This window comes from Urocitellus parryii, chromosome 6, assembly GCF_045843805.1.
Source record: "Urocitellus parryii isolate mUroPar1 chromosome 6, mUroPar1.hap1, whole genome shotgun sequence".
NCBI lineage: Eukaryota > Metazoa > Chordata > Mammalia > Rodentia > Sciuridae > Urocitellus > Urocitellus parryii.
The window spans coordinates 159,933,524-159,959,491 of NC_135536.1; the positions used below are offsets into that span (position 1 = coordinate 159,933,524).

Here is a 25,968-nt window from a genome sequence, read left to right on the forward strand (position 1 = left end):
CCCTTTAAAAAATTGTTCCGCAATCTCATATCAATCTTGGTAACATTAATGATACTAAGTGTTTAGATGTTTTGGTCATGGTGTTGGTTGGTTGGTTGGTTGGTTTCTAAGAGTCCTCTCAAGGCTTAGTGATGATCATGAACTCTTCAGTCAGTTATTAGCCAAGATTATATGGAGGATATGTGTGATTCATTTTAGTGCCATGGGAACTTATTCAGCAATGTTTCATGTAGTAGGCCCTGTGCTAGATGTTGAGGAGACAGGGATGCCACATGGTCTCACCTCACTGTTAACTCAAAATCCAAACACTAGAGAGTTGCTGTAATTAGGCTGTAAACAAAAAAATAATAATGTATACATCTAATAATAGTCTTTATATAGACAAATCCTATAATGCAAATTAGGCTGCAAACAAAAAGAAATATGTGTACATCTAACAGTAGTCTTTATGCAGACAAATCCTAAAATGCAAATGATTTGACCAATCGTTAAGCAGCATTAGGAATTGTCTCCTACAAGAAAAGAAGACCATATGCAGAAATATTACCCTGGGATAATTGCAAGGGGGATCAATACAAATCAAAGTTATAGCTCTTTATAGTAAAGAAAAAATGCTTGGTTGTAAGTAGTATAAAAATAAATCCTTGAGATGAAGTATAAGAATTCTAACTTACTTTATGTCCATGTTGTGAAATGTTTCTCCCATTTGATTTCTTGAAACTTACATTTTATATTCTCATATAATAATATTGTACCTTGTACAGAACATATCCAAAATGTTTAAATTTATAGCAAACAAGCACAGAACATTGTATTTACTGGAAAATATATTTGTTCATTTAATAAGAATATATTAACTACCATTCATCAAAAACTGTGCTAGGACCTGGGAAGGAAGAGTGAACAAATCTAGACAATAACATTTGTAAAATAATTACCCCAATAAATGTAAAATTTCAATTGTAATGAGCATTGTGAAGGAGATTCACAGAGCTCAATGAGAATTGGCAATAAACTCAGATGGGTGCAGGGAAGTCAAGGAAAGCAAACCTCCAGAGATCATGTTTTTGGTGTTACCCAGATGACAACAGAACAATAAAAACTCTCCAGACTACAGGTGCCAACAGCTAGAGCAAAGGCCTGGTAAGAACACCATTGGCTGAGTGCAAACAGCTAGAGAAGTAAGGCACAAAGTGAGGCTTCAAGTCTATGTTGAAAGCTTTGTCTTTAAGAAACTGTGCTCAGATTTACAGACAGGACTTCCCCAAACATATCACTACTGGGGAACTCTCCAACTTTTTACCTTGCAAGCAGTAGGAATGGAAATTTGGTAACTTTTCATGGTTAATGGAGAGTTCCCAGCCTGTAAAAGGGTGTTGAAGAAAAAAGGAGTGATGAGGAATCTGAGTATGGGCATGTAGCTTCTAGGACTGTAACCAGATGAATACCATGGCCTCTTATTAGCACAGAAATTTGGTTTACACCGGCCTGGCCAAGTCTCTATTTACCATCTTTGTTTTCTTCTAATGGCATAAGAGATAAGACAACTATTTCTTACTATTGATCACTTCCCTGCTAGATTATTTTCTTAGCCCACCCCACTGAAAGAAAACAATCTCACTGATTCTATTCACTTTTTTTTCAATTTCTTAAGCAAGCACACCATTTCCTAATTATGGCTACTGCTAGAACAACTGCAATACACTGGAATTATGAAGGTCAGGACCAGTTTAACCAACATGGAAGTTCCACTGGACACTGACTTCACTCCTAGAAAGGAAGTCATGTGGAGATTCTGGTGCACCTGTGGCAGGAAGTGGGATGAAGGCTGCCAAAGTGGCCAAAGTAGTCCTGAGGCTGGAAGAGACCCTGGTATGAAAATAATTAGATAAAGCCTCATCTTCCCACTTACGTCATTACTTTCAGGAGCACTAACTCCATCTGTGATGAGTATTGCCTCATATGAGATACAAGGTGGGAAGCAGAAGGAGTTGGAAGTGTTAGGAAAGAAAAAAAAAATCTAAGTGGAAACATTAGGAATGCAAAGATGTTCTTGGACACAGATGGATCCATATGTCCCAACTCACCTTCTAGCTGATCTCTGTCTGCCTGGAAATGGCCACCCTGTCACCAGTTTATGGTCCACTTGCTTCAGCTCTTAACTATTTCCATTTCTTCTTTCAGCTCTTCTCCTATGGCATTTTTTTACACTCGCCATGTTTTCTATTTCTTATCTCTCTCTATGATTGGACAGTGGTTTGGAGAGAGGTCCACTAGGTGGAATAGACTGGGATACTTCCTGCATACCACACATACACAACTATCTAGGTCCCAGTATTGCCTTCATCATGCTCAGAGAGATCTAAGAAAAACATTTTGAGACATATATTTTTGCATTTCCTGAATCCCCTGATGCATATCACTGTTTTATCTTGGCAATGAGGCATATTTTCATTGTTTTATGAAGGATGGGAAAAGCTGATGAGTCTTCATTTCCTTCTATGTACAACATGGGAAAACAGCAACGCTGTGCACTTCTCCTTCTCACTATGGATGAGAGAATAAAATAGTTGCAAAGTTGAAAAAAAAATTGAAAGGCTGTAATTTAGTATGCTAACCTTTCCCTATGGCAATGCCGGCAGATCTTTATGGCTTGCTAAGGGAATCAGAATTTGCAGAAGCTTTAGTGCAGAAGCTTTAGAGCCCCCTCAGTTGCTAGTGATCACTCTCACAGGTTCCTGTAATTATATGCAAGGGCTGGCATTTGCAAGGTTGGTTGAATGGCTGACTTTTCAAACTAGGGCATTGGCAGTGTGCCAGAGGCACCATAAACCACAGGATGAGCACCTTCCTGAGGGTTAATCATACAAGAAGATTTATTGGAGGAGGCCTATAAAATTACTTAACTGGTAAGCAATGTAAAGCATTTTGTTTTAAGAACATTGTGATATACTTCTGCTTTAGAATATAATATGTAGTTTCAACCAAAAGTACCCTCACTTGCATAGGCTATACCTAGAAGCCCTGATAATACAGATGCATCAACTTTACCTATAAAAGGAGCTTTGATAATAAAATAGAAGTGCCAGTATGAACAAAGAAATGTGATGTGCAGGTATTTTATGCATAAATTCAGTGTTTATAAAGTAAAGATGGTGAACCCAATGGCCTGATATGGGGATAATCCACATAAACAGATTTATCTAGAAACAGCAGTTGGAGTAAAAGAGAAATAAGCGGGAGTGGGGTTTCTGAGAAAATAAGGGAGTCATGACCTTTATTGGTATAAATCTTTGTAACTCTTTAATTATGGAAGGGCCCCAGTTCGATTCCTTTCTTTTCTTCTTATAACAGAAGGCATATATTGATATTATAAACATTTCTAACATGAATAAGCTTGAAATTAAAGTTCAAATAAAGGGTTATCATATAGACCTCCTGGACTATAATCTCATCCATCTGAATCCTAAATCTCCATCCTTGCTACTCTGCCCTATTGGGTGAACAGGGCATCAATCACAGTGTTTATATGAACAAGCTAGACATTCCTAAGCAACTCTTAGTCTCATCTTTTTCAGCCATAAAAATATGGATCAACTATGGCTACCAAAATGGCATCCCACTCCAAGAACCCATCATCTTAGAAGTAAAACAAACCAAAAAAAGAACCTTACAGGGTATTTGGGGCAATGAAAACAAGCTCTGGACTTCTTCTCTCCTTTAAAACAAGTGGGAAACTATTATTTACTTCCCAAGGATTCCTGATAAGGAAGATTAAAAATCAAATCTAGCACAAAAACTAGGCTTGAATTTGTACATAAGAAGCTGCTGTCTTACAACAGGGAACTTCACTTTAGAGAACACAGATAACTACAATTTGTCTCTCTGGTTGAAAGCTTTCAGAGAAGATAAAATGTTTCCCTTCCATTATTATGGCTTAAATAAATTAGGGAACTGAAAGCACTTAAAATGAGTTGACTATTTTTTTAAATAACTGGCTACCATGGTGGAATGATTCAGAAAACTTGATACATGATATTATAGGCTTTGTTTCCAGTTGAACACCCAGGGCTTACCATAGCACCCAGAAGCATCTGAGACACAGGTGGCTTTCAAAGCAGCAACAAAAGCAAGCCAACACAAAGTGAGGAGGCTCTTGTGCTAAGGGACTGCTGATTAATGTCATTCAGAGCACAAGTAAAGCCTTCTTCCAACAGCCATTTATGCAACCATAAAGATAACTGTGATATATGTGTATTAAGAATTGTAATGCAAAAAATGTACATGTATAATGGCAAAGAAAAAAGCTTATAAATAAATTTTAAAAGATACTGTTGTAGAATCTAGGTAATAGTAGTGAATGCAACACAAAATTACTGTGCCCTTAAGGACTCAGAGGAATGGGAGAGAAATAATAACAATAGCAACAGTAAAATAAAATAATATTACTATTAGCAACATTAGTAATAACAATTGTTAAATGTACATCTGTGTACGTCTGATACCAGAATAAGCACTATGATGTTTTGTATAATTTAATTTTTACAACAATCCCGTGCTACAGGCATTATTATCCCCATTTCACAATTGAGGTTATGGAGGCATTAAAAGATTAAGTAATTTCCTGAGATCACATAGCTAATAAGAGACTGATTCAGAAACATAAAACTATAGGATCCTGAAACCCATGCCCATAGGTACATTGATACATGTTCTCCTTCTCTAGTGTTCCCTGGACCTGTAAGAGAACACTAATGCAATGATACACAAAGACTGGTTATACATAGTGATGCAGATCACGTTTCAGGAAACCTGCATCATTGTATGGGCAGCAGAACACCAGAGCCATCAGGGAGAGAGAGAGACAGAAAGAAACTGAGGACCAAAGAATGGAAATGTATGTTGTTTCAGGATTAAAAATTAACTATAGAATGCCAGGATATCTCATTTATCACTTACATATATAGGTATATCATTTCACCTACATCAACTGCTTATAAGCATTATTCATAATAGCAAAAAAGTGGAAACAGCTCAAGTATCCATAAACTGATGAATGAATGAAATGTGATATATAGATAAAATGAAATACTAATACGAAGGGATAAATGAGTGCTATATGTGGGTGAACCATGAAAATGTTATGCTACATGAAAGAAACCAGTTACAAAAGGCCACACATTTTAGGATTTCACTTATATGAAATATCTAGAATAGGCAAATATATAGAGACCAGGAATAGATTAGTAACTGCCCAAGGCTAGGAGAGAGCAGATAAGGAGTGACACCTAATATGGGGTTTCTTTTGGGGCTGATGAACATTTTCTAAACTTAGATTATGATAATGGTTGCAGAGTTCTGTGAATATACTAAAAGCACTTTAAAAAGAAAACTTCATGTTATGTGAATTATATTTTAATAAAATTGCTTTTAAAAAGTAGGCTCTGTTATTAACTGACTTTTCTGTTATACCTATCAAAACTAAATGAAATCATTCCTTAAAGGAAGTAAAAAAGTAGGAAGCCAGAGTGTGACAGATGTCAGTGGTTACTGAATCTGAAGTCTGGTCTTTAGAGTAGAGAGAACAGGTCAATAATATCTCCTAAAATTCAAATTATACCAATTTGTTTCTTAGTTGTTCAAGAAATATTTATTAAGATCTTTTCTGCATGCAGCACTATTCTAGGTTCTGAAATATAATGAGGACAGAACTTAGAGCCCAGTTTCACATCTAAGTCCCAATTACCAGCATGGGAATCTTGAATAAAGGGAAAGTGAATGCTATCAAAACTGTAGTTGCACAGAAATGTTAGGTGAAGCCAGATTAATTTAGGACATTTAGAAAAGAACCTAGGTCAACACATTATAGAAGTGAAGCAACTCCGTGTTGATTTTGTTAATTTCAATTCAATCTGGAGTCACTCTTGGGCACTCTCCCTGTGGATCATGGCTGAAATGGAAGACAAGGTAGAAATTATTATCTTCAGTTCTAAAGATTCTAAAATGACTTCCTTTGACTATCCAGGGGTTATAGGCTCATATTCATTTAATTATGGGTTCTCTTACTCTAGTATTTTCACCCAACTATGATCAGATCCTGCCCTAAACTCACTCACCCTGGAGTTCTTAGATACACAGGATGTTGATCTACCACTGTTCAGGGCCCATTACTTGTTTATAGATGATGTAGCCCCAGGGACTTAGTGGGTATATTAGACAAATAAATTGCAATTGATTCCTCCAAGGATTTTGCCTTCCAATGGGCAAAATTTAGAATATAATAAAAGATGCAATTATTTATTTACCCTCGATATATTGATTTCAGTTTCCACTGATATTTCTAAAGTTTTTTCAAGGGATATGATACCAAAAAGTTATCGTGAATTGAGCTGCTATGAACATCGATGTAGCAGTGTCCCTGTAGCATGCTCTTATTAGGTCTTTAGGGAATAGACCGAGAAAGGGAATAGCTGGGTCAAATGGTGGTTCCATTCCCAGCTTTCCAAGAAATCTCCATACTGCTTTCCAAATTGGCTGCACCAATTTGCAGTCCCACCAGCAATGAACAAGAGTGCCCTTTTCTCCGCATCCTCTCCAGCACTTATTGTTGTTTGACTTCCTAATGGCTGCCAATCTTACTGGAGTGAGATGGTATCTTAGGGTAGTTTTGATTTGCATTTCTCTGACTGCTAGCGATGGTGAGCATTTTTTCATGTACTTATTGATTGATTGTATGTCCTCCTCTGAGAAGTGTCTGTTCAGGTCCTTGGCCCATTTATTGATTGGGTTATTTGTTATCTTATTGTCTAATTTTTTGAGTTCTTTGTATATTCTGGTTATTAGGGCTCTATCTGAAGTGTGTGGAGTAAAGATTTGTTCCCAGGATGTAGGCTCCCTGTTTATCTCTCTTATTGTTTCTTTTGCTGAGAAAAAACTTTTTAGTTTGAGTAAGTCCCATTTGTTGATTCTAGTTGTTAACTCTTGCGCTATGGGTGTCCTATTGAGGAATTTGGAGCCCGATCCCACAGCATGTAGATCATAACCAACTTTTGCTTCTATCAGATGCCGTGTCTCTGATTTAATATCAAGCTCCTTGATCCATTTTGAGTTAACTTTTGTGCATGGCGAGAGATAGGGATTCAGATTCATTTTGATGCAAATGGATTTCCAGTTTTCCCAGCACCATTTGTTGAAGATGCTATCCTTCCTCCATTGCATGCTTTTAGCCCCTTTATCAAATATAAGATAGTTGTAGTTTTGTGGATTGGTTACTGTGTCCTCTATTCTGTACCATTGGTCCACCCGCCTGTTTTGGTACCAGTACCATGCTGTTTTTGTTACTATTGCTCTGTAGTATAGTTTGAAGTCTGGTATCGCTATACCGCCTGATTCACACTTCCTGCTTAGCATTGTTTTTGCTATTCTGGGTCTTTTATTATTCCATATGAATTTCATGATTCTTTTATCTATTTCTACAAGATATGCTGTTGGGATTTTGATTGGCATTGCATTGAACTTATAGAGAACTTTTGGTAATATCGCCATTTTGATGATGTTAGTTCTGCCTATCCATGAGCAGGGTATATTTTTCCATCTTCTAAGGTCTTCTTCTATATCTTTCTTTAGGGTTCTGTAATTTTCATTGTATAAATCTTTCACCTCTTTTGTTAGGTTGATTCCCATGTGGTGAATAACATTTATTGATTTCCATATATTGAACCAGCCTTGCATCCCAGGGATGAATCCTACTTGATCATGGTGTATAATTTTTTTGATATGTATTTGAATCCGATTCGCCAGAATTTTATTGAGGATTTTTGCGTCAAGGTTCATTAGAGACATTGGTCTGTAGTTTTCTTTCTTTGAAGTGTCTTTGTAGATGCCCTTCAATAGATGAATGGATAAAAAAATGTGGCATTTATACACTATGGAGTATTACTCTGCATTAAAAAATGACAAAATCATAGAATTTGGAGGGAAATGGATGGCATTAGAGCAGATTATGCTAAGTGAAGCTAGTCAATCTTTAAAATACAAATACCAAATGACTCCTTTGATATAAGGGGAGTAAACAAGGACAGGGTAGGGACGAAGAGCTTGAGAAGAAGATTTACATTAAACAGGGATGAGAGGTGGGAGGGAAAGGGAGTGAGAAGGGAAATCGCATGGAAATGGAAGGCGATACTCAGGGTTATACAAAATGACATATAAGAGGAAAGGAGGGGTAAGACAAGATAATACAAATGGAAGAAATGATTTACAGTAGAAGGGGTAGAGAGAGAAAAGGGGAGGGGAGGGGGGATAGTAGAGAATAGGACAGACAGCAGAATACATCAGACACTAGAAAGGCAATATGTCAATCAATGGAAGGGTAACTGATGTGATACAGCAATCTGTATATGGGGTAAAAGTGGGAGTTCATAACCCACTTGAATCAAACCGTGTAATATGATGTATTAAGAACTATGTAATGTTTTGAACGACCAATAATAAAATAAAAAAAAGTATTATAACTGAAGCATGATCTAAATATCTAAATACTTGGGCTGGCAATGAATGATAAGTTACCATTCAGATGCCTTCAGATTTCCACATATTATACAGATGTGGTGACACATGCCTGTAATACCACCAACTTTGGAAGGTTGATTCAGGATTGAGAGTTCAAGACCAGCCTCAGCATCTTAATGAAACCTCGTTTCAAAATGTAAAAAATAAAATAAAAGGGGCTGGGGATGTAACTTAGTGGTAAAGTGCCTCTGTGTTCAATCCCAGTACCAAAAAAAAAAAAATTCCACATATTTAAGTTTATAAGGGTGTTTAGGATAATAGACATTTTTAATAAGGTTGATGCTATTAAAATCACTAAATATTCTTGCAAAACATGCACCCATTCTGGGTAGGTGACATTCCCCCTAAATTATCTAGGAGTGATCTAAATGGTTTGGTTTGCTTTTCTTTTCCCCTTGAGTAGTGAAATCTAGAAGTTCATCAAAATGCAATGTCCTCCTTGCTTTCCACATAACAGAACTGTAGTAACATACATGGATTCTAAGCTAAACTAAATTTTGCTACTTCCTCTGCAATTAGGTAGCTTAGTCACAAGATAAATTTTTCTCTGACAAAAGGTAAATGAAAATACTCAGTATTACTTTGAGTCCAGGGACTCTGAAATCCTGAGTGTGCCTATTGTGTACATACACACACAGAACCAGAGTAGTTAAGTCAATGAGAACAATGGCTTCAGGAAAGCAGAGCAACTACTTGATACCCCAGTAGATTTCTAGCTTCTTGAATGATGGAGTGGAAAAACAAATCCTTCCCATAATCAGAATGCTTGCTTTGGAACTGGTAGGAAAAAGAGAAATAAACAACTATAGTCACTAAGGCACTCTATTTTGGAGTTTCTTTGTTACAGCAGCTTAGCTTTGCCCTAACTAATATAGTCTCTTTCAAATGCATTTCAAGATACATTTTAAAAATAGAATCATTGACTAAAAAGGATTTGACATGAAAATCACTGTCCTGAGGAAATAAATATACTTGACTTCACTGTCAAAATTATTTTTGAAGCCTTTTCTAAAGAAAGCTGAGCTATGTTTATTTAAACTCACCCTTCAGTTACAAGTACGTACAAGGAGCATGAAAAAGGAGTGTCTTCCAAGTTTGGATGAGAAAAGCAAGCAAGCACATAGAAAAACTTCAGTGATCACACTGAAGTGTGGTCAATTCTTACATACTCTAAAAGAGTTCTTAAGGGAGATCTTAATAGAACTCCTATTTTTCAAGGTGTCTAAAGATAGTCTCAGAGTTATTAATAAATGGATATAGTCTGCAGTGTAGTAATAGAGTTTTCCTGTCTTCTTAAAAAGGCTTAATGTTTTAATGCTTCTTCTATAAAGAAGGTCATTTTTTAAAAATATAGCATAACAATATGTGGCAGCATCTGAGGAAGGAGTGGGTTGGAACTCACTTAATCCTTCTAGTCCTTAGTCAATTTTTCATCTTGACACAGTTGCAAGAGTGACCTCACAAACAGTAATAATGTTGTAATCTTTATGATTTTTTTAAAAATTAATCTTTCAATTAACCCTCCAAATAGTCCAGTTTGAACAGAACATAGGGAGATGGATAGTAGTTTCTCAATGCATCTGCAATACTAGAAGACTAAGTTTTTTCAGGATGTTTATTCCTTTCAGCAGAAACTCTGCCTAGGTGTCTTACTGTCGTTATTATATACTCTGAACTAACGAATATTATTGTTGGATACCTGAAATTATTTTCCAATGTGAATGTAATACTTTGGGTTGCTTAGACTGATTTTTTTTTTACATTAAAGACCTATGGAGTTTTGAGACAGCAACAGAGGAATGCGTACCACGTGTTGTGGAATATATCCAGCAATGTATATGTGCCTGAGCACATTGACTTAAATTGTCTATTTGAATCAGAAGCCCTAAGAGGATTACAAACAATGTAATAGCCAGAATTTTGTTGTCTCAAACTTTCTATTGCCTCATAAGGGTTATCTCATAAAATTATTTTCAAATGTGATATAATTGAAATGAGTTTGTCCCCAGCACTGCATTTCCTCAAGGGAAGTAAGTTACACTGATTCTAAATGTTACTTTGCTTCGAGGGCCAGTGATTAACTCAAGGATTTCCAAGAGTGATAATGTTTCCTATAGTGGAAATAATTTAACAAGGATTAAAAAAATAGGATGTCAGAAAAGAGATTTTTATGAGAGGGAAAAGAGTCAGATTTCAAAGCAAATGGAAATATCAAAGAGAAGAGAAGAAAGGAAGAGGAAGGGGGAGGGAGGAGTTAGGGAGATGAAAGAAAAGAGTGCATATTTTTGTCAATTTTCCTCTGGTTCCCAAATGCATTGCATAAGAGAACTATTCCAGAAAGCCCAGAACTGCACAGCTATGGTTATTACATAGTCTCAAATTCTTCAACATTTAAAGCTGACAGAGGAAGACATGGCCCTACAGTGGTCATTGGAGAACATTTTACTTCTTTTCCAAATCATGTCTGAATTAAGACAGATGTACCCCAAAATATTTGCCAATTAAATATAAAGTAAACAAAACATCACATCAGTCTCCTTTATACCCATTAGAAGCAAATTTGGATATAAATGAAGGATTCAATTTTAAAGTTGTGGCCTCGCAGCATTTGGTGGAAACTAAAGGGAAGTCAGGGGATTTGATAGAAATAGGCCTTCTTTGTTAATAACTAAAGTATAATGAATAAATATGGGAGCTGCTTCAGCTCAGTTATATCACACTTATCTTTTCCTTCAGATTTCCAGATAATAAACTCAAGTGTCTGAAATAGAATGATAAACTGTACCTGGAAAGAAAACTTCAAGTTTGTTTTGTTTTTCTTTTTCTCCAGAGAGAATATTTTTTCAATCTTCAAATACTCAAGAGATACACTTTTCTGCCTGGACTTCATATCTGTTAACTGTAGTAACTATTATAAAATGGACTGAAATTATTTTTGCTATTTGCTCCCCAGTAAAAATTCCTTTGGCATGTATCATGTCTAGCCTCTTTTGTTAAACATATTAGCACCAGAGTGTCCAAATGGAGCTCAAAGGGCTGAAGGCATGAACAAGGTCTGAAATGTCCATCAGGGAAGCTCAAATATGTCCCTCCGAGACTGGTGTTGAGGCCAATTCAAAATTTTAACAGGAATCTGGATTCCCAGTAAGCCTCACCTGGATCTATTTTTCCCAAAGTAACAGGGCTTTCTTTGGTATTTTGCCATATGTGGCTTTTCATCCTGAGTGTAAGCAGGCAGTCTGGTGACCTGTGCAGCCATCCTGGAGACATTACAACTGGAGCAGCCCCAGCAGCTGCTGAAAGTCAGAGTGGAAAAGTATGGTTCCTCTTCCAGGGGAACTTCAAAGGAGGTAGGGTCTGTTCTAATGGTGTCTCCTCCTTAAATCAGGTTGAGTCATTGGGTGGGAATTTTTCAGTCAAATCAGCAAAAAGGTTCAGCTGATTTCTCTGCATTCAAGGATTTGCCTCCATAAAACTGGAGAGTAGGAGGATGCAGTTTCTGATGTGGCCATGAGGACCCCCAAAGTGCTGGCAGTGGACCTGAAGGACCCAGTCCATTGTGAACACAGTGGTGCTATTTGAGTTTTCACAGATGGTAATTCTCAGTGTTGAAGTTACATGGATATGTGATCTTGCCATCACATAACCAAACTCTTGCAAAAAAGACAGTTCTACCATACCCAAAATTTACATAGCTAGGACTACAGTGGTTTTGTAGCCATGAATCTAAAATTGAAGGCAACTCCAAAGCAAATAGGTATCTGAGAAATGATGGCTGTTCAGGAAGTATACTCAGTCTAAGGCAGTCAGAATAGGCTTACCAGCTGACCTGTCTGTCCAGCTGAGTAAATTCTTATGGTCCCATTTTACCTAAACAGAGTTTAAATCTGTGATATACACAAATACCATATCCAGTTTAAGAATGCTTTTTTAAAACATATTTATTTTCCCACAGATATAGATTTTTGCCAATTGAAAAAATTCCAACTGGGTAGAATGATTATAGAAAATGATAATTTTTCCCATAAAGCTAGAAGAAATTATTTTGAATGTTTCACCATAAAGAGGTGGTAAATGTTAGACAAAATGGATATGTTGACCCTACTTTGAACACTGCAAGATGTGTATGTGTATGTGTATCAAAACATCACATGATACCCTACACATTTTCATGATTTTATGTATAAGCTAAAACATAAAAAGAATTTCTAAGCACTAGGTATGTAAAGAAGATGCACAATTGAATTCCTGACTCTTTAAAGAATTCCAGACTGACTGTAAGTACAGAATATATAAGCAAAAATCCATGGAACAATAAGGGAACATTTGATAATTGGCTAGATACAAATGCTTAAGAATTTCAGAAGAAATAAAACTAATGTTGGCATATTTAGGACAATTTCCTGGAGATTAAGCTTTAACTTGTTCAGATGTTCATGGTATGTTTTTATTTGAGGCACTGGGCTAGACAGAAACCAGTTGTGATAGTAATGTGTGTGTGAGTTTGGTACATTTGTGTGTGTGTGTGTGTGTGTGTGTGTGTGTGTGTGTGGTGTATTTGTGGTATATGGTATATAATTCAAGAAAGGACCCAGGATTGAACCTTATTATGTATATGATATGCTCTGAGATTTGTTAGATCATACTTTGTGTGTCATTGCAACACAAAGATGTGTCATATGGGTGAGTCCCAAGAAATAACTCAAAGTATATTCTGGATAAATCACTAATCTAGAAAAAAAGTTGAGAAACTAATAATTTCTCTCATCAAAGAACTTCAAAAATGCTACAAACTAAATCCCCCCTTTTAAAGATGCAAAGGCAAAGGAATATATAAATATCTTAGCATATCAACTCATCATATCTCAATGAGAGACTTCTTTTCCTCCCTCTAACAAATTTTGAAAACAGTACTTTAGGATGATATGTAAAGTGCCCATTGTTCAGGCTAGGAAGAATGAACATTAACCTGCAAGTAATGGAATGTAATCAAAGGCATCTGAGCAGGTGGGAAACATGTACCATGTGAAATTTTTGAAAAATTAATCTATCAAGGTTTGAAGTACAGACTAAGAAGGGCAAGGAGTGGGACCAAAAGATTATTCTGGAAACTTGCTCAGAATCTACTCTTGTATGATTTATAAAGAGTTGGGAGTTTGCTTTTCTTTATCTTTAAAATTTTTCTTTGTATACAAGGATGACTTTTTTTAAAAAGTCTTTGTAAATGAAGGAAGAGGAGCAAGAATCTGAAGAAGAGCAAGAAAACAATTGTTCTATGATGTGTGGATCCTGAGAAAGCACCAAAGGCGAGTCAGAAAGCTTTAACTTTACAAAGACCATGTGAAATATTTTTAAATTGCCTGATGCTGAATGATCCATAAACTGCAGAGACTTGGAGTGATCTAAAAGTTCCTGCAACAGGATGTCATGGGGCTGAAAATAAAACTAGGTGTTAGGCTCAGTGGGACTAACCAACGTGGCACCTAAATTAGTCAGCTTTTCAATGGTGTGAACAAAATACCCAATAATAAATAACTTAGGGGAGGAAAAGTTTATTTTGGTTTATGATTTCATAGATTTTAGTCCATGGTTTAGTTTAGGCTGAGTCCACTGCTCTAGGCACAAGGTGAAGTAGAACACCATAGCAAAAGGGTATGGTAAAGAAAAGCTGCTCCCTTCATGGTGGCCATAAAGCTGAGAAAGAGGGGAGAGGGGGCCAAGGAAAGATGCACACTTGGGGCATGCTCCCAGTGTCCCACCTCCTCTCGTCATGTCCTACCTGCCTATGGTTACCCCCCAGTTCATGTATTCAAAGTAGGATGGACTGATGAGGTCACAGCTCTCACAATTCATTCATTTCACTTCTGCATTAACATAGGAGTTTGGGGGGACTCTTCATATGCAAACTCTAGTAGCACCTCACTTCTGAGGGCAAATTGAGGTGAGTAGCTAGAGTCTGAGAATCATATTCCTTGACATGGTGAAAATGGACACCTCGGCCCGAGATCCAGAGGAGAGGCCCACCTGCCAAACGCAGCCTGGACATAGGGAGGAGAGGCATGTCATGGACCCAGAGATACATGGTGAGCCACCCTGCACTGAGGATCCTTATTCACCAAAGCGTGGCTCCACAGCCCAACATCAGGCTGCCACTGCCACAAAACTGGAATATCACTGCTTGTATCAAGGACCACAATAAGGACCTGGTAAGATATCATCAAGGTCCCTGTGAGCCTGTCTGCATCAAAAGTATCTCTACTAGGGGCGATAACAGTTATCCTGTTGCTGAGGTAACAGGGAGTCCTGAGTGGGGTTGCCTATCTCTTATTTCTCCTACTAACAGCCAACTTCAGGTGATTACCCTCTCCCTAGTCATATAACCTAAAACCTCCATATTCTCACATCCTACCTCATAAATATCTCAGCCAATCCCCTAAACCCCCCTTCTACCATCAGAAACTGTAAACCATTATGCAAACCTATTGACTATAAGGTAGAAGATAACCGAACTCATCATTTCTGATTATAATGAAAAAACTGTAAATGTAAAAATAGAAGCTGATATATGGCTGCATGTTGGTACATTGAGTGCTCTAATATTGATCTCTCCCTTAAAAGTGAGGTATTGGTAACCTACAGGGACAGTATAAGACAATAGGGCAGAAGCTGTCATACCTCAGATCTATATTGCAAGAGAGGAAAACTCATAGCCATCATGAAAAAACAAGGGAAGAAAGTGCCCCCAAACAAACCAAGATACCATAACAATAGAACCCATAGATAGCAAAGTAGGTGAAATGTCAGAGAAGTTCAGAATATACATAACTAAAATAATTGTGGAATTAAAGAACAACTTAAGTGAGCAGATACAGGCAAAAAATGATCACTCCAACAAAGAGATAAGAGAGCAAATACAAGTTGCAAGAGATTATTTCAAGAAAGAGATGCAGATATTGAAAAAAAAAACAAATAGAAATCCTCAAAATGAAAGAAGCAATAAACCAATTAAAATACTCAATAGATAGCATCACCAACAGACTAGATCACTTAGAAGACAGGACCTCAGACAATGAAGACAAAATATACAATCTTGAAAATAAAGTTGACCTCCCAGTGAAGATAGTAAGAAACCATGAACAGAATATCCAAGAATTATGGGATACTATCAAAAGAACAAATTTAAGAGATTTATAGGCATAGAAGAAGGTTCAGAGATTCAAACCAAAGGAATGTGCAATCTCTTCAATGAAATAATAGCAGAAATTTTTCTAAGCATGAAGAATAAACTGGAAAATCAGATACAAGAGGCCTATAGGACACCAAATGTACAAAATTATAACAGACCTATATCAAGACACATTATAATGAAAATGCCTAGCATGCAGAGAAAGGATAGAATTTTAAAGGGCACAAGAGAGAAAAATCAGATTACCTATAAGAGAAGATCAATTTGGATCTCAGCAGATTTTTCAACCCAGACTCCCAAAGCTAGGAGATCCTAAAACAACATGTAGCAAGTTCTAAAAGATTATGGATGCCAACTAAGAATCTTATATCTAGCACAATTAAGCTTCAAATTTGACGATGAAATAAAAACCTTTCATGATAAATAAAAGCTGAAAGAATTTACAGCAAGAATGCCTGCTCTATAGAACATTCTTGGCAAAATATTCCACAAGAAGGAAATAAAAATAACAACAAAAATCTGCAAAGAGAAGAACTACAATAAAGGAAAAGCCAACCAAAGTAGAAACCAAGTCAAGCTAAATATTAAAAATAAACAAAAATGACCTGGTAATACAATTCATGTCTCTTTCAACTCTTTTTGATAAATTTTCACACATAAAAATTTTAACTATAATATCATCTAATTTTTCAGGTTTTGGTTTGTTTCATATTTTTTGTTTTCTGTTTCTCTTCACAAAGTTATACAAATATGTTCTTTAAAAGTTTTAGCATTTTATATGTTATATTTTAATATATAATTTATCTGGTATGTGTATATATATTGCCTGTGATATGAGATGAGGTATATTTTACTCTCTTATAATTTAAAATCCATTATTCAAGATTCAAGGATGAAAAAGACTAATGAGAGTAAAAAATTGTTTAGTAAGGTATTTATAAAGGTAAGGGCAAAGTTGAGGGTAACTAACATATTTTATGAAGCACCTTTCATTCTGTAAACTTGGAGAGGTAGGAAGTGAAATAAGAGAGAGCCATTATGAAAAACTTGTAGGAGAAGGTGACCTGACTGAAGTTATTCCCATCAAAAGCATGTAAAAACCATCTCACAGTCTTATAGGGAGTCTTCTAGGGAGGAATAAAACACCTCATTCTACTCTTGTATATTCTAAGTTCATCGCTTTGGTGTCCCTTTCTGATGGAACTCAACATAACAAGGGGATTTATCATGCAGCATACAGCATATGTCTCACTAAAAGGTGAAAGATGGAGAAAGGAGCTAATATGGCAGCCATTGGTCACACGAGGCCACTGAGTATTTGAAATGTGTCTAGTCTGAATTAAGATGTACTATGTGTTAAATAGACATTAGATTCCAAAGAGTTACTAGGACAAATAAAATGAACATGAAATATCTTACTAACAAATTATTTTCTTTGCAAATTTTGTTGGTAATCCATTGGATTAAATGAATTAATACATATTAATGGTAGTACTATATATCCATATATGTATGTTGTCATTTTTTTATATTTGTGTTATCAAAACTTATATAACTATAAAACTAAGTGGGGTAACTTTTACCATATATAAATTATATATCAACAAACATGACTCTGAAAATAAATCTAGTTCATTAAGTGTTTTAATAGTATTGGGCACATACTAACAACCCGATAAATAATGGATATAATTATGATTCATTAAAACAACCAGCATCAAGCTGTTTCATAGTGGAGTAGTGAGGGGGAGCATGGGAGGAATAGACAAACTCTAGATAGGGCAAAGGGGTGGGAGGGAAATGGAGGGGGCATGGGGTTAGAAATGATGGTGGAATGTGATGGACATGATTATCCAAAGACACAAATAGTTTGAATATACTTTGTATACAACCAGAGATATGACAAAATGTGTTTTATATATGTAACATGAATTGTAATGCATTCCGTTGTTATATATAACAAATCAGAATATAAAAAAATCTTCAAAAAAAAACCCATTGTGAAAATGACTAAGGTTGCTGCTTGGTGATAGTCCTTCAAACTAGCTCTTGAGACCCATTCTATTGATATCCTAACCAATAGTCTTCACTTTTCTCCTTTCATTCACCACAATGGGATACTAAACCAGTTATTCTATTTTGAGCCACATGACTCCCTCTAGAGAGAAATCCCTGCCCTACAGAGATCAAAGTTGACTTTGATCCACTTGAGATTTGATACATGTCTTACAATCCATTCAGGAGTCTCTGATTTTATGGTCCCTCCTCATCTTCATTTATTTTTCCCCTTTCTAGCCACTCCCTTTTTTCATAGTATATCATGTTAGATAAATTCTTCTTTTGAAGTTCTTCGCACATTACCATAAGATTCTCAGACATAAAACAGACATCAAAAATCTAACAAGGTAATAAGCAAAGAAAAAAGTGTGCAAAGTATTGTTTTAGGCAGTTGGGTCTTTGTCAAGGAAAATTGAGACTGGGATGAAAGAACATTCTCAAAATGAAAACCATTTCTGCAATATGGTCTGGTTTGACTCTGGATACGATGAAATAAAGGGTTGGACTCTACCAGGCAAAACTTTGCACGTAATGCTTCCTTTAAGAAAATATTTAAGATTCATAACTACATGTTTGGGAGGTAGGAAGAATGAGCATGATGGGGATAATTGTGCAGATGGTCCAGTTTAGCCCCCTCTAGCCCATTGTATATCCTATTTCTACAAAGTAAAATCCTAATACCTAGCATAGAATCTGGAGAGGAAGAAGGTACACCTGAAATCTTTAAGTGTGTGACCAAATCCTTCACCATGTGATTTGATTGAATCCTACATTTTCCATGTTCTAAGACCTTAAAAAAATAATAGATTAGGAAAAAATAAATTTCCGACATTTTCCATCAATCTAGGTAATGAATTTAAACTATCTTTTACAGATTTTTTGCAAATTTTATTTTCCTGCTAGGGTCTGCCACATAAAATGTTTAATATATTTTTCTTGAATAAGAAGACCATAAAATGACAAATATACCCCATTTTTACCTGAATATTGTAAAACAGACTTGTTAATGGTCTGGGACAAAAAGCATAAAACAGTATCACTATATGCAAAAAAATATTTAAAGAGTTTTAGACTAGAGAAAACAAGTAATTAGACATTTTTGTTTCATCTACAAGTGAAACACACACTACATAAAACAATCAATCAATTCAAGGAAAAATTTTTACAGCTTATTAAAGTTCTTTGCTTTTATCAAGTCACTTTAGATTTTGGAAAAATCTGAAGATGCATATATATGCATCTGTATGCATTTTAATATTTCTATTACTTTGCAATTTGCAACAAAATAATTATAGAGCTAGGTTTGATGCACATCATGCTTTTTCTGAGATAAAACTTGACTTTATTACAGAAAACAACGTAGAAGTCAATCTCAGTAGAACAATTTTTTTGCTTAACAAAGGCTTCAAGATACAGTGTATTAAATGATTTACAAACTCAAGAAAAGAGAAGAAACTGAATAGCTTCTGAGATTCCTTAATGGGTTTTGACCTGCATTTTCAGTCTCTTTAATTCAAAATAAAATATGTTCATCAGAGAACCTCTTATGTTTGCAGTTAAATTGCCCCCCCCCACCAATTTAACAATAAAAAGAGAAATACAAATATCATCAAAAGCTGCACTTACCATAAATGCCTGTGGAGATGCAGGGAAATGCCTGTGAACAAACCACAAAAATAACAATAAATTTTAAGGGAAGGCTCTGCCAGACATCATCTATCTTGACAATTGTCTTGCTTGATAATAGGATACTCTCTACTTGCATCCTCAGAATAATAAGCTGGAGTAAGAGATATTAGAAATGGGGATGTTCGATTAACTGAAATATTTTCTTTATCTGCAATTCCACCAATTCTTAAAATCCAACTGTTAAATTATCAGGAAACTTGTGAGCCATTTGTTAAACAATTAGTATTAAGAAATTACATCACATTAATATCCAATGAAATAGATTATATTAAAAAAAGATAACCAATAATCAGAGTTCATTCTTTCTAATTAGTTTGTCACATTTAAATATTACTTATGCTCTGGAGATTATTTATGTCTATCATATTTGTACAGTGGAAATACCACATAATGGTTGCTCCTGAGAATCTCTGCTCAGCTGTGTATTATATGATGTTGCCTTCGTGGCTGGAAACCTGAAATCATTAGTCAATATTCATGTCCCATATCATGGACCAAGTGAAACCAGGCTACAGATATACAATTTTGGTAAACTTTGCCAAAAGCATTTGGTGAAAATCTATTGTCTATTTAAAATGTATAATAAGAACTATTCTGTGTTTTTTTTTTTTATTGGTCGTTCATAACATTACATAGTTCTTAATACATCATATTACACGGTTTGATTCAAGTGGATTATGAACTCCCGCTTTTACCCCGTATACAAATTGCTGTATCACATCAGTTACCCTTCCATTGATTGACATATTGCCTTTCTAGTGTCTGATGTATTCTGCTGTCTGTCCTATTGTCTACTATCCCCCCTCCCCTCCCCTCCCCTCCCCTTTTCTCTCTCTACCCCTTCTACTGTAAATCATTTCTTCCATTTGTATTCTCTTGTCTTACCCCTCCTTTCCTCTTATTCTTATATGTAAATTGTATATCAGGAAAATTTTTAAAAAACTTATATAGTACATATGCAGTTTTTTTACTATGAGAGCTGATCTTTAAACACTGACAATTACTTTTAATATCATATTTTGCTGAGCAATATTTTTTTAAAAATTATTTAAAAACATGGATGAACAAATGCAAATGTACATTTTACTTTAAATTGGGCTTTATAACTGTAGAAAGTGATCTGGGTGTGGCAATGTCTTTTCCCTATGCACTTCTGTGTAAATTCAATCAAGTTGTTTTAAGCCTTCTCATCTTCATGTTTTTCAATTGTATAAAACCCTCAATATAGAAATGTGTCATGGCATTAATGATAGAATTTTTAAAAAATTCTCTGCTAGACTGTAAAAACTGTAGCTGCTGTTTACCCTAACAACTAACATTATTGTTAAGGTCAATGACAATTAATAACAAAATATCTAAGTTGTTTTTCTTCCTATCTTTGGGTTAATGTGTACTGGATTTTATTTTCTATAACATTTTATAGACCAAATGTCTATTTCTTTTAGATGGTGTCTTACTGAAATCACCAAAATTTGTGTGATTTTGTTTTAAAGAGGGTAATAAGTGACTCTATTAAGCTCAACTACATGTTCATAAAATGATAGATTTTGTTTTCTGCTCCTGCAGAAACTTTTACTAGTAAATACTAAAGTTTACAATAAAAATATAGGACAATTTCAGGGACATAGTTGATGCTACTTTTTTATTGTATTGAGCTGTTTTGGTTCCAGGGTTATTTTTATTTATATACTTACTTATTTTGTGGAGCTGGAGGTAGCAAGAACTCTACCCTTGGGCCATCCCCCCAGCTACCCTTCACCAGGGTTCTAGAGGTATGACTATGAATCAGAAGGTTCTTGACTAACTTAGTTTAACCCAAATGACACAGAAGCTAGAGTATGACGCAAATTATGAAAACACAGTTGTCTCTTTACACATTCACCCAGTTTACCAAGAGGTCATAATCTCAGTATCAACTGCAAGCTTACTGGAAGCAACTTGTTACTCATAATAAAAGTTCAGAGTTGAGGAATGATCTACTGAAATACAAACTAGAGAAAATTCAGGATTATCTCTATAATTTGTACTGTGTCACTCATGTCCCACTGCACCTTTGAAGTTCAATAGAGAGAGGTAAGCTCACAGCTCAAACTCCAGGAATTCTATGGGAGCAAATTGAACATGTGAGCATCCTCCTTTGGGATTAGAGAAAAAGAAGGGTTTGAGAACTGCTACATCAAGCCACCTAGGAACGGGGGAGACAACAATTTTCCTCTACTGACTTAAAATTTTACAGCTGGTGCTGAGAATTGAATTGACATAACACAGATCATCAGGAGAAAGTCATACAAATTTATTTAATACAAGTTTTATGTGGCATTGAAGTTTTCATAGGAAATGGGGACCCCCACGATGCTATTAAACACTTGCATGCCGACTTGAACAAGGACTATTGAGTTGTGAAAATGTGACAAAGAAAAGGGGCATGGGTAGAGTAGGCAAGTGGGTGGAGAAGTCACTAGGAAAACAAGGTTAGTTTAACATAAATTGTAGATATTTCCTTCAGCCTCAGCTCCTGGTCTTTATTCTCCTTCTGGTATAGGGACAACATATCTCATATCAGAATTTCATCTGTTGCTTCTAAGAGGGAAATTAAAAATGTTCTTTTACCAGAACCTTCAACTCAGAATAGTCAAGATGGTGGAGGGGTGTATTTGGGGGTGATATGCTTTGAACACCTTCAATGGGAAAGCAGAAGATAATACAATGTTTTCAATAAGCAGACCCACTTTAAATCTCACATCAGTGTCCTTCCAGTTCATGAGGTGGGGCAGTTTCCTTAATTGCTCTGAGTTTCCTACCAAACTACAAATGAGTTTCCTCATTAGTAAAGATATGTCATGAGACCCACCTCCAAGGGTTTGTGGGAGTCTTAAAAAGAATAAGGAACAGAGCGTGGTGTCCACAAGCAGTAATATCTTGAACTAATAATGATTCCTGGAGTGGACACAGTGATATTGCCCACATTGTCTCAAAGAGGGACTTGTCTAAGAGCAGGGCTTTCCTACCTTGGCACTATTGATGGATCAGGTAATTATTTGATCTTGGAGGCAGTCCTGTGTATTTTTAGCAACATTTATGGACACTACCCATTAGCTAGAAGTAGCATTTTTCTAGTTGTGACAATCATAATATTTACAGGGGCCAGAGCTTTAGCTCAGTGGCAGAACATTTGCCAAACACGTGTGAGGCCCTGGGTTCGATCCTTATCACCACATAAAAATAAATAGGTAGATAGATAAAGGCATTCTGTCCATATACAACTACAAAAATAACTTCAAAAAATATTTACATTGTAAAATATCCCCTAAGAGAGAAAACCACCCCCTAGAGAGCCAATTCTCTAGAATCGAGGGACTAAAACCTGGGGGTACTTTCACCTTCAACTGTGGTCCTTTTCAAGGATTTCTTTGGCTGCTGATCCACCTCACTCAGGATCATGTCCTTCTAGGATGTCCCACCATGACTAACTGATCAATGAAGGATAAAAAGGCCTGGTCATCTTAGTTCAATCAATGCAATAATGAGGGGCCCTTGTAGTAGCAGAGCTCCCCATGGGGGAGCAGGGGCTTGGCACTGGACCTCTATCACAGCTCATCTTGCTCAGCCCACTCCTGACACATTCCTCCCTCTTCCCCCTCCTGCCTCTTTCCTCTCTCTTTCCCAGGAGTTGATTCCTTAGTAGACATCCAGCACCCTAAACTCTGTCTCAGAGTCTGTTTCCTGGGGAATTGATCTGAGTTATCTACCTCTGCTTCCCTCTTGGGTCCATTTATATGCACTCTTCCTCCATCAGATATAGCAGAAGAGAGAACATACTGAGGAGTTAATAGCAACTTCCATTTGCTTCAGCTCCCAATTCTATCTTGGAATCAATCATGCAACTTAATAATTGAGTCTGGCTATACCAACTGCCTTGTCTGTTTTAACGAGGACAAATGGCTTCATCTGAAGATGACATCGTTGCCTTAAATGTGAAGGCAAATGGTAATGTAATGGAGGATGACTTTGGTAATATTATTGTGTTAACTCAAACAAAAAGGCAATGATAAAGCAGAGATGAAAATACAATATCATGGAAAAATTCATCTTACATAAAATAAGTTTGCACATAATTCATCTAAACTAAATCTCCTCCATGAATCACTTTTTATTACTTCTGAGAGAGGGAGACACAGGGGAGAATGAGGAAAGAAAGGGTGGGGGAAGAGCAAAAGAGAGAGAGAGCGCGCAATTGCAAACCATCAACTAAGGGATTTTGCAGTACATAGTCTGTGTGCTCTGTCATAATAAATTTCTGATGGGGCCACCAGAAATGAGATGCACAGATGCCCTTATTTTATATAGTACTAACTAACTCTAAAAGCAAGAAGTCTCTGGGCTAACAGGTCTCATCATATAACCACTAGAAATTTGCATTATAGAATTTGACTTTTAGCAAAATTCTCTCCAAAACTGTTTGCTTTCTTAGGAAACAAAGAATAATCATTTGACTTGGTGTGCAGAGAGGATTTTTCCTTTGTGAAATTATAGCTTGGGCCACTATCTGGAAAATACTTCCTTAGTCCAGCATATTGGTTCAAAGCACTTATAAAAATACTGAAATCCTTAAGCCTATGGATTCTTTCTTCCATCCTGTTGAGTGTCTCCATTTCTCTCCTTTCTGTCTCAATAAGTTGAGGGCAAAAAAGGAAAGCCCTCTGTCTTGACTCTCAAAGTGTCTTAAAACCAAGGCAACAAACCCAAAGCTAACAGCATAACTACCACTTGCTTTTATGATTTTTGATGAGAATCCCAAGGATTTTTTTTTCCTCTGATCTTTATCCATGGTCATATCATCCACTCTCACACAGCAGACTTGCAAGCTGGATAGCACCGACACTCCACCCCTTAGCTCCAAGGGAAAGTGTTGATTGACCTAAGTAAGTAGCATACAGCACCACTTAGCCACAAGGATGAAATGATGCAGAGTTCTGATATCATTGATTGATTGGTATAAATCAACTATAAAGTGCTCCCAACCTCAGGAATCTTTCAATTGCTGAGCCAGTGCATATCCTTTATCACTTTGTCAGTTTTAGTTAGATCTAACATTATTTGCAAGCAAATAACACTACCTGATACACCTTCCGTTTAAGTGTTTTTAATTATATATCACATATCACTGAATTGTGGAAGCTGTCAATTGTAAGAAACACCATTATTTTGTGTTCTTTTGTGTACTACTAAGAAATAAAATGCTCCATAAGTTAAAACATAATAGACATTTTCTTATAATTTAGGACTTTTATTACATAGTCCTTGAAATGACTATTTTTTATATATTCAGATAGTTATTAAAAGCACATCCCTCTCTCTGGAACGTGATTAAAAACGAGATGGATTATTTTCCAAAACTGCCTCATATTCAGAGCCTAGTACTTTTGAGTCCCCTTTGAACTCAGAGTCATAGTTTTCCATAGTTTTATCCTTTTACTGTCAAGAATGGTATTGAGCCAGTCCTTAGTGTATGTTCAACTTTGGCTCCGGACTTTTCTTCCAAGCCTCTACCATCCCCCTAAGATTTGTGCGTAGCTGCTTCTTTGCTCATGGTAGTGCTGTCAAGACGCACACCTCTTTCTCAAACAGCCCCTAACTGGTTGGTTGGCCGAAAGTCAAGGGGTTATAGTTCTCCGGTTAATCCACCAGGAATGACAGCTAAAGGCACATGTACACAGGAAATAAATATTTATCACAACTATGTTTTACTGAATAATACCCCAGGCACAACAGGCATTCCAATTTCAAAGGAGTTAGAGTATAAGAAAAAAATTGTACCTTAGAAACAACAAAATTCAGAGTATCATTCTTTGTCTTTAGACATTGGTTATCAGCATAGTGGGTTGTGCCATGTTTCCCTTATCTAGGTTATAGAGTACTTCACAATTTCTGCAAGTGTGGCATGCCTTACTCTATGCAAGATATTTTGAGGTGGCAAACAGATTAACATTGCCCTTGCAAATGTAATATATACATATTATTTTGATATACTCTATCATTATTCCCAAATCTTCATTTCTCCTATACACCCCCTTTACCAAGTAATTTCATAATTACTTTGAAATGGACTAAAGGTTTGAGACCCCTTCACACACCCCAAATCTATGCATTGAAGCCCAGTCCCACTGTGATAGTATTGGAGATTAGCCTTTGAGAGGTAATTAGATCAGGAAAATGGAGCCCTCATAAAAGGGATTAATATATTTATAAGAAGAGATCAGAGGGCTTGCTAGCTCTTCTTTTACACCATGAGAAGGTACAAGAAGAATTCGGCTGTCTGCAACTTGAAACAGGCTCTAATCATAACCCGACCATGGAAGCATGTTGATTTAAGACTTGCCAGCTTTAAGAGCTGTGAGAAATAAATGTTTAAACCACACAATCTATAATCATTTGTTATAGCATCAGGAACTAAGAGACTCCAC

At 36.2% G+C, this 25,968-nt stretch overlaps 1 protein-coding gene across 1 annotated transcript in view; it reads right to left on the reverse strand.

Moving 5' to 3' along the window:
* Macrod2 (mono-ADP ribosylhydrolase 2) overlaps positions 1-25,968 on the reverse strand; it is a 1,937,146-nt gene that overhangs the window by 553,291 nt on the left and 1,357,887 nt on the right. Inside the window, exon 7 of the mRNA XM_077800161.1 lies at positions 19,442-19,472. Within this exon, the coding sequence (XP_077656287.1) occupies positions 19,442-19,472 (31 nt within the window). The remainder of the gene's footprint in view (positions 1-19,441; positions 19,473-25,968) is intronic.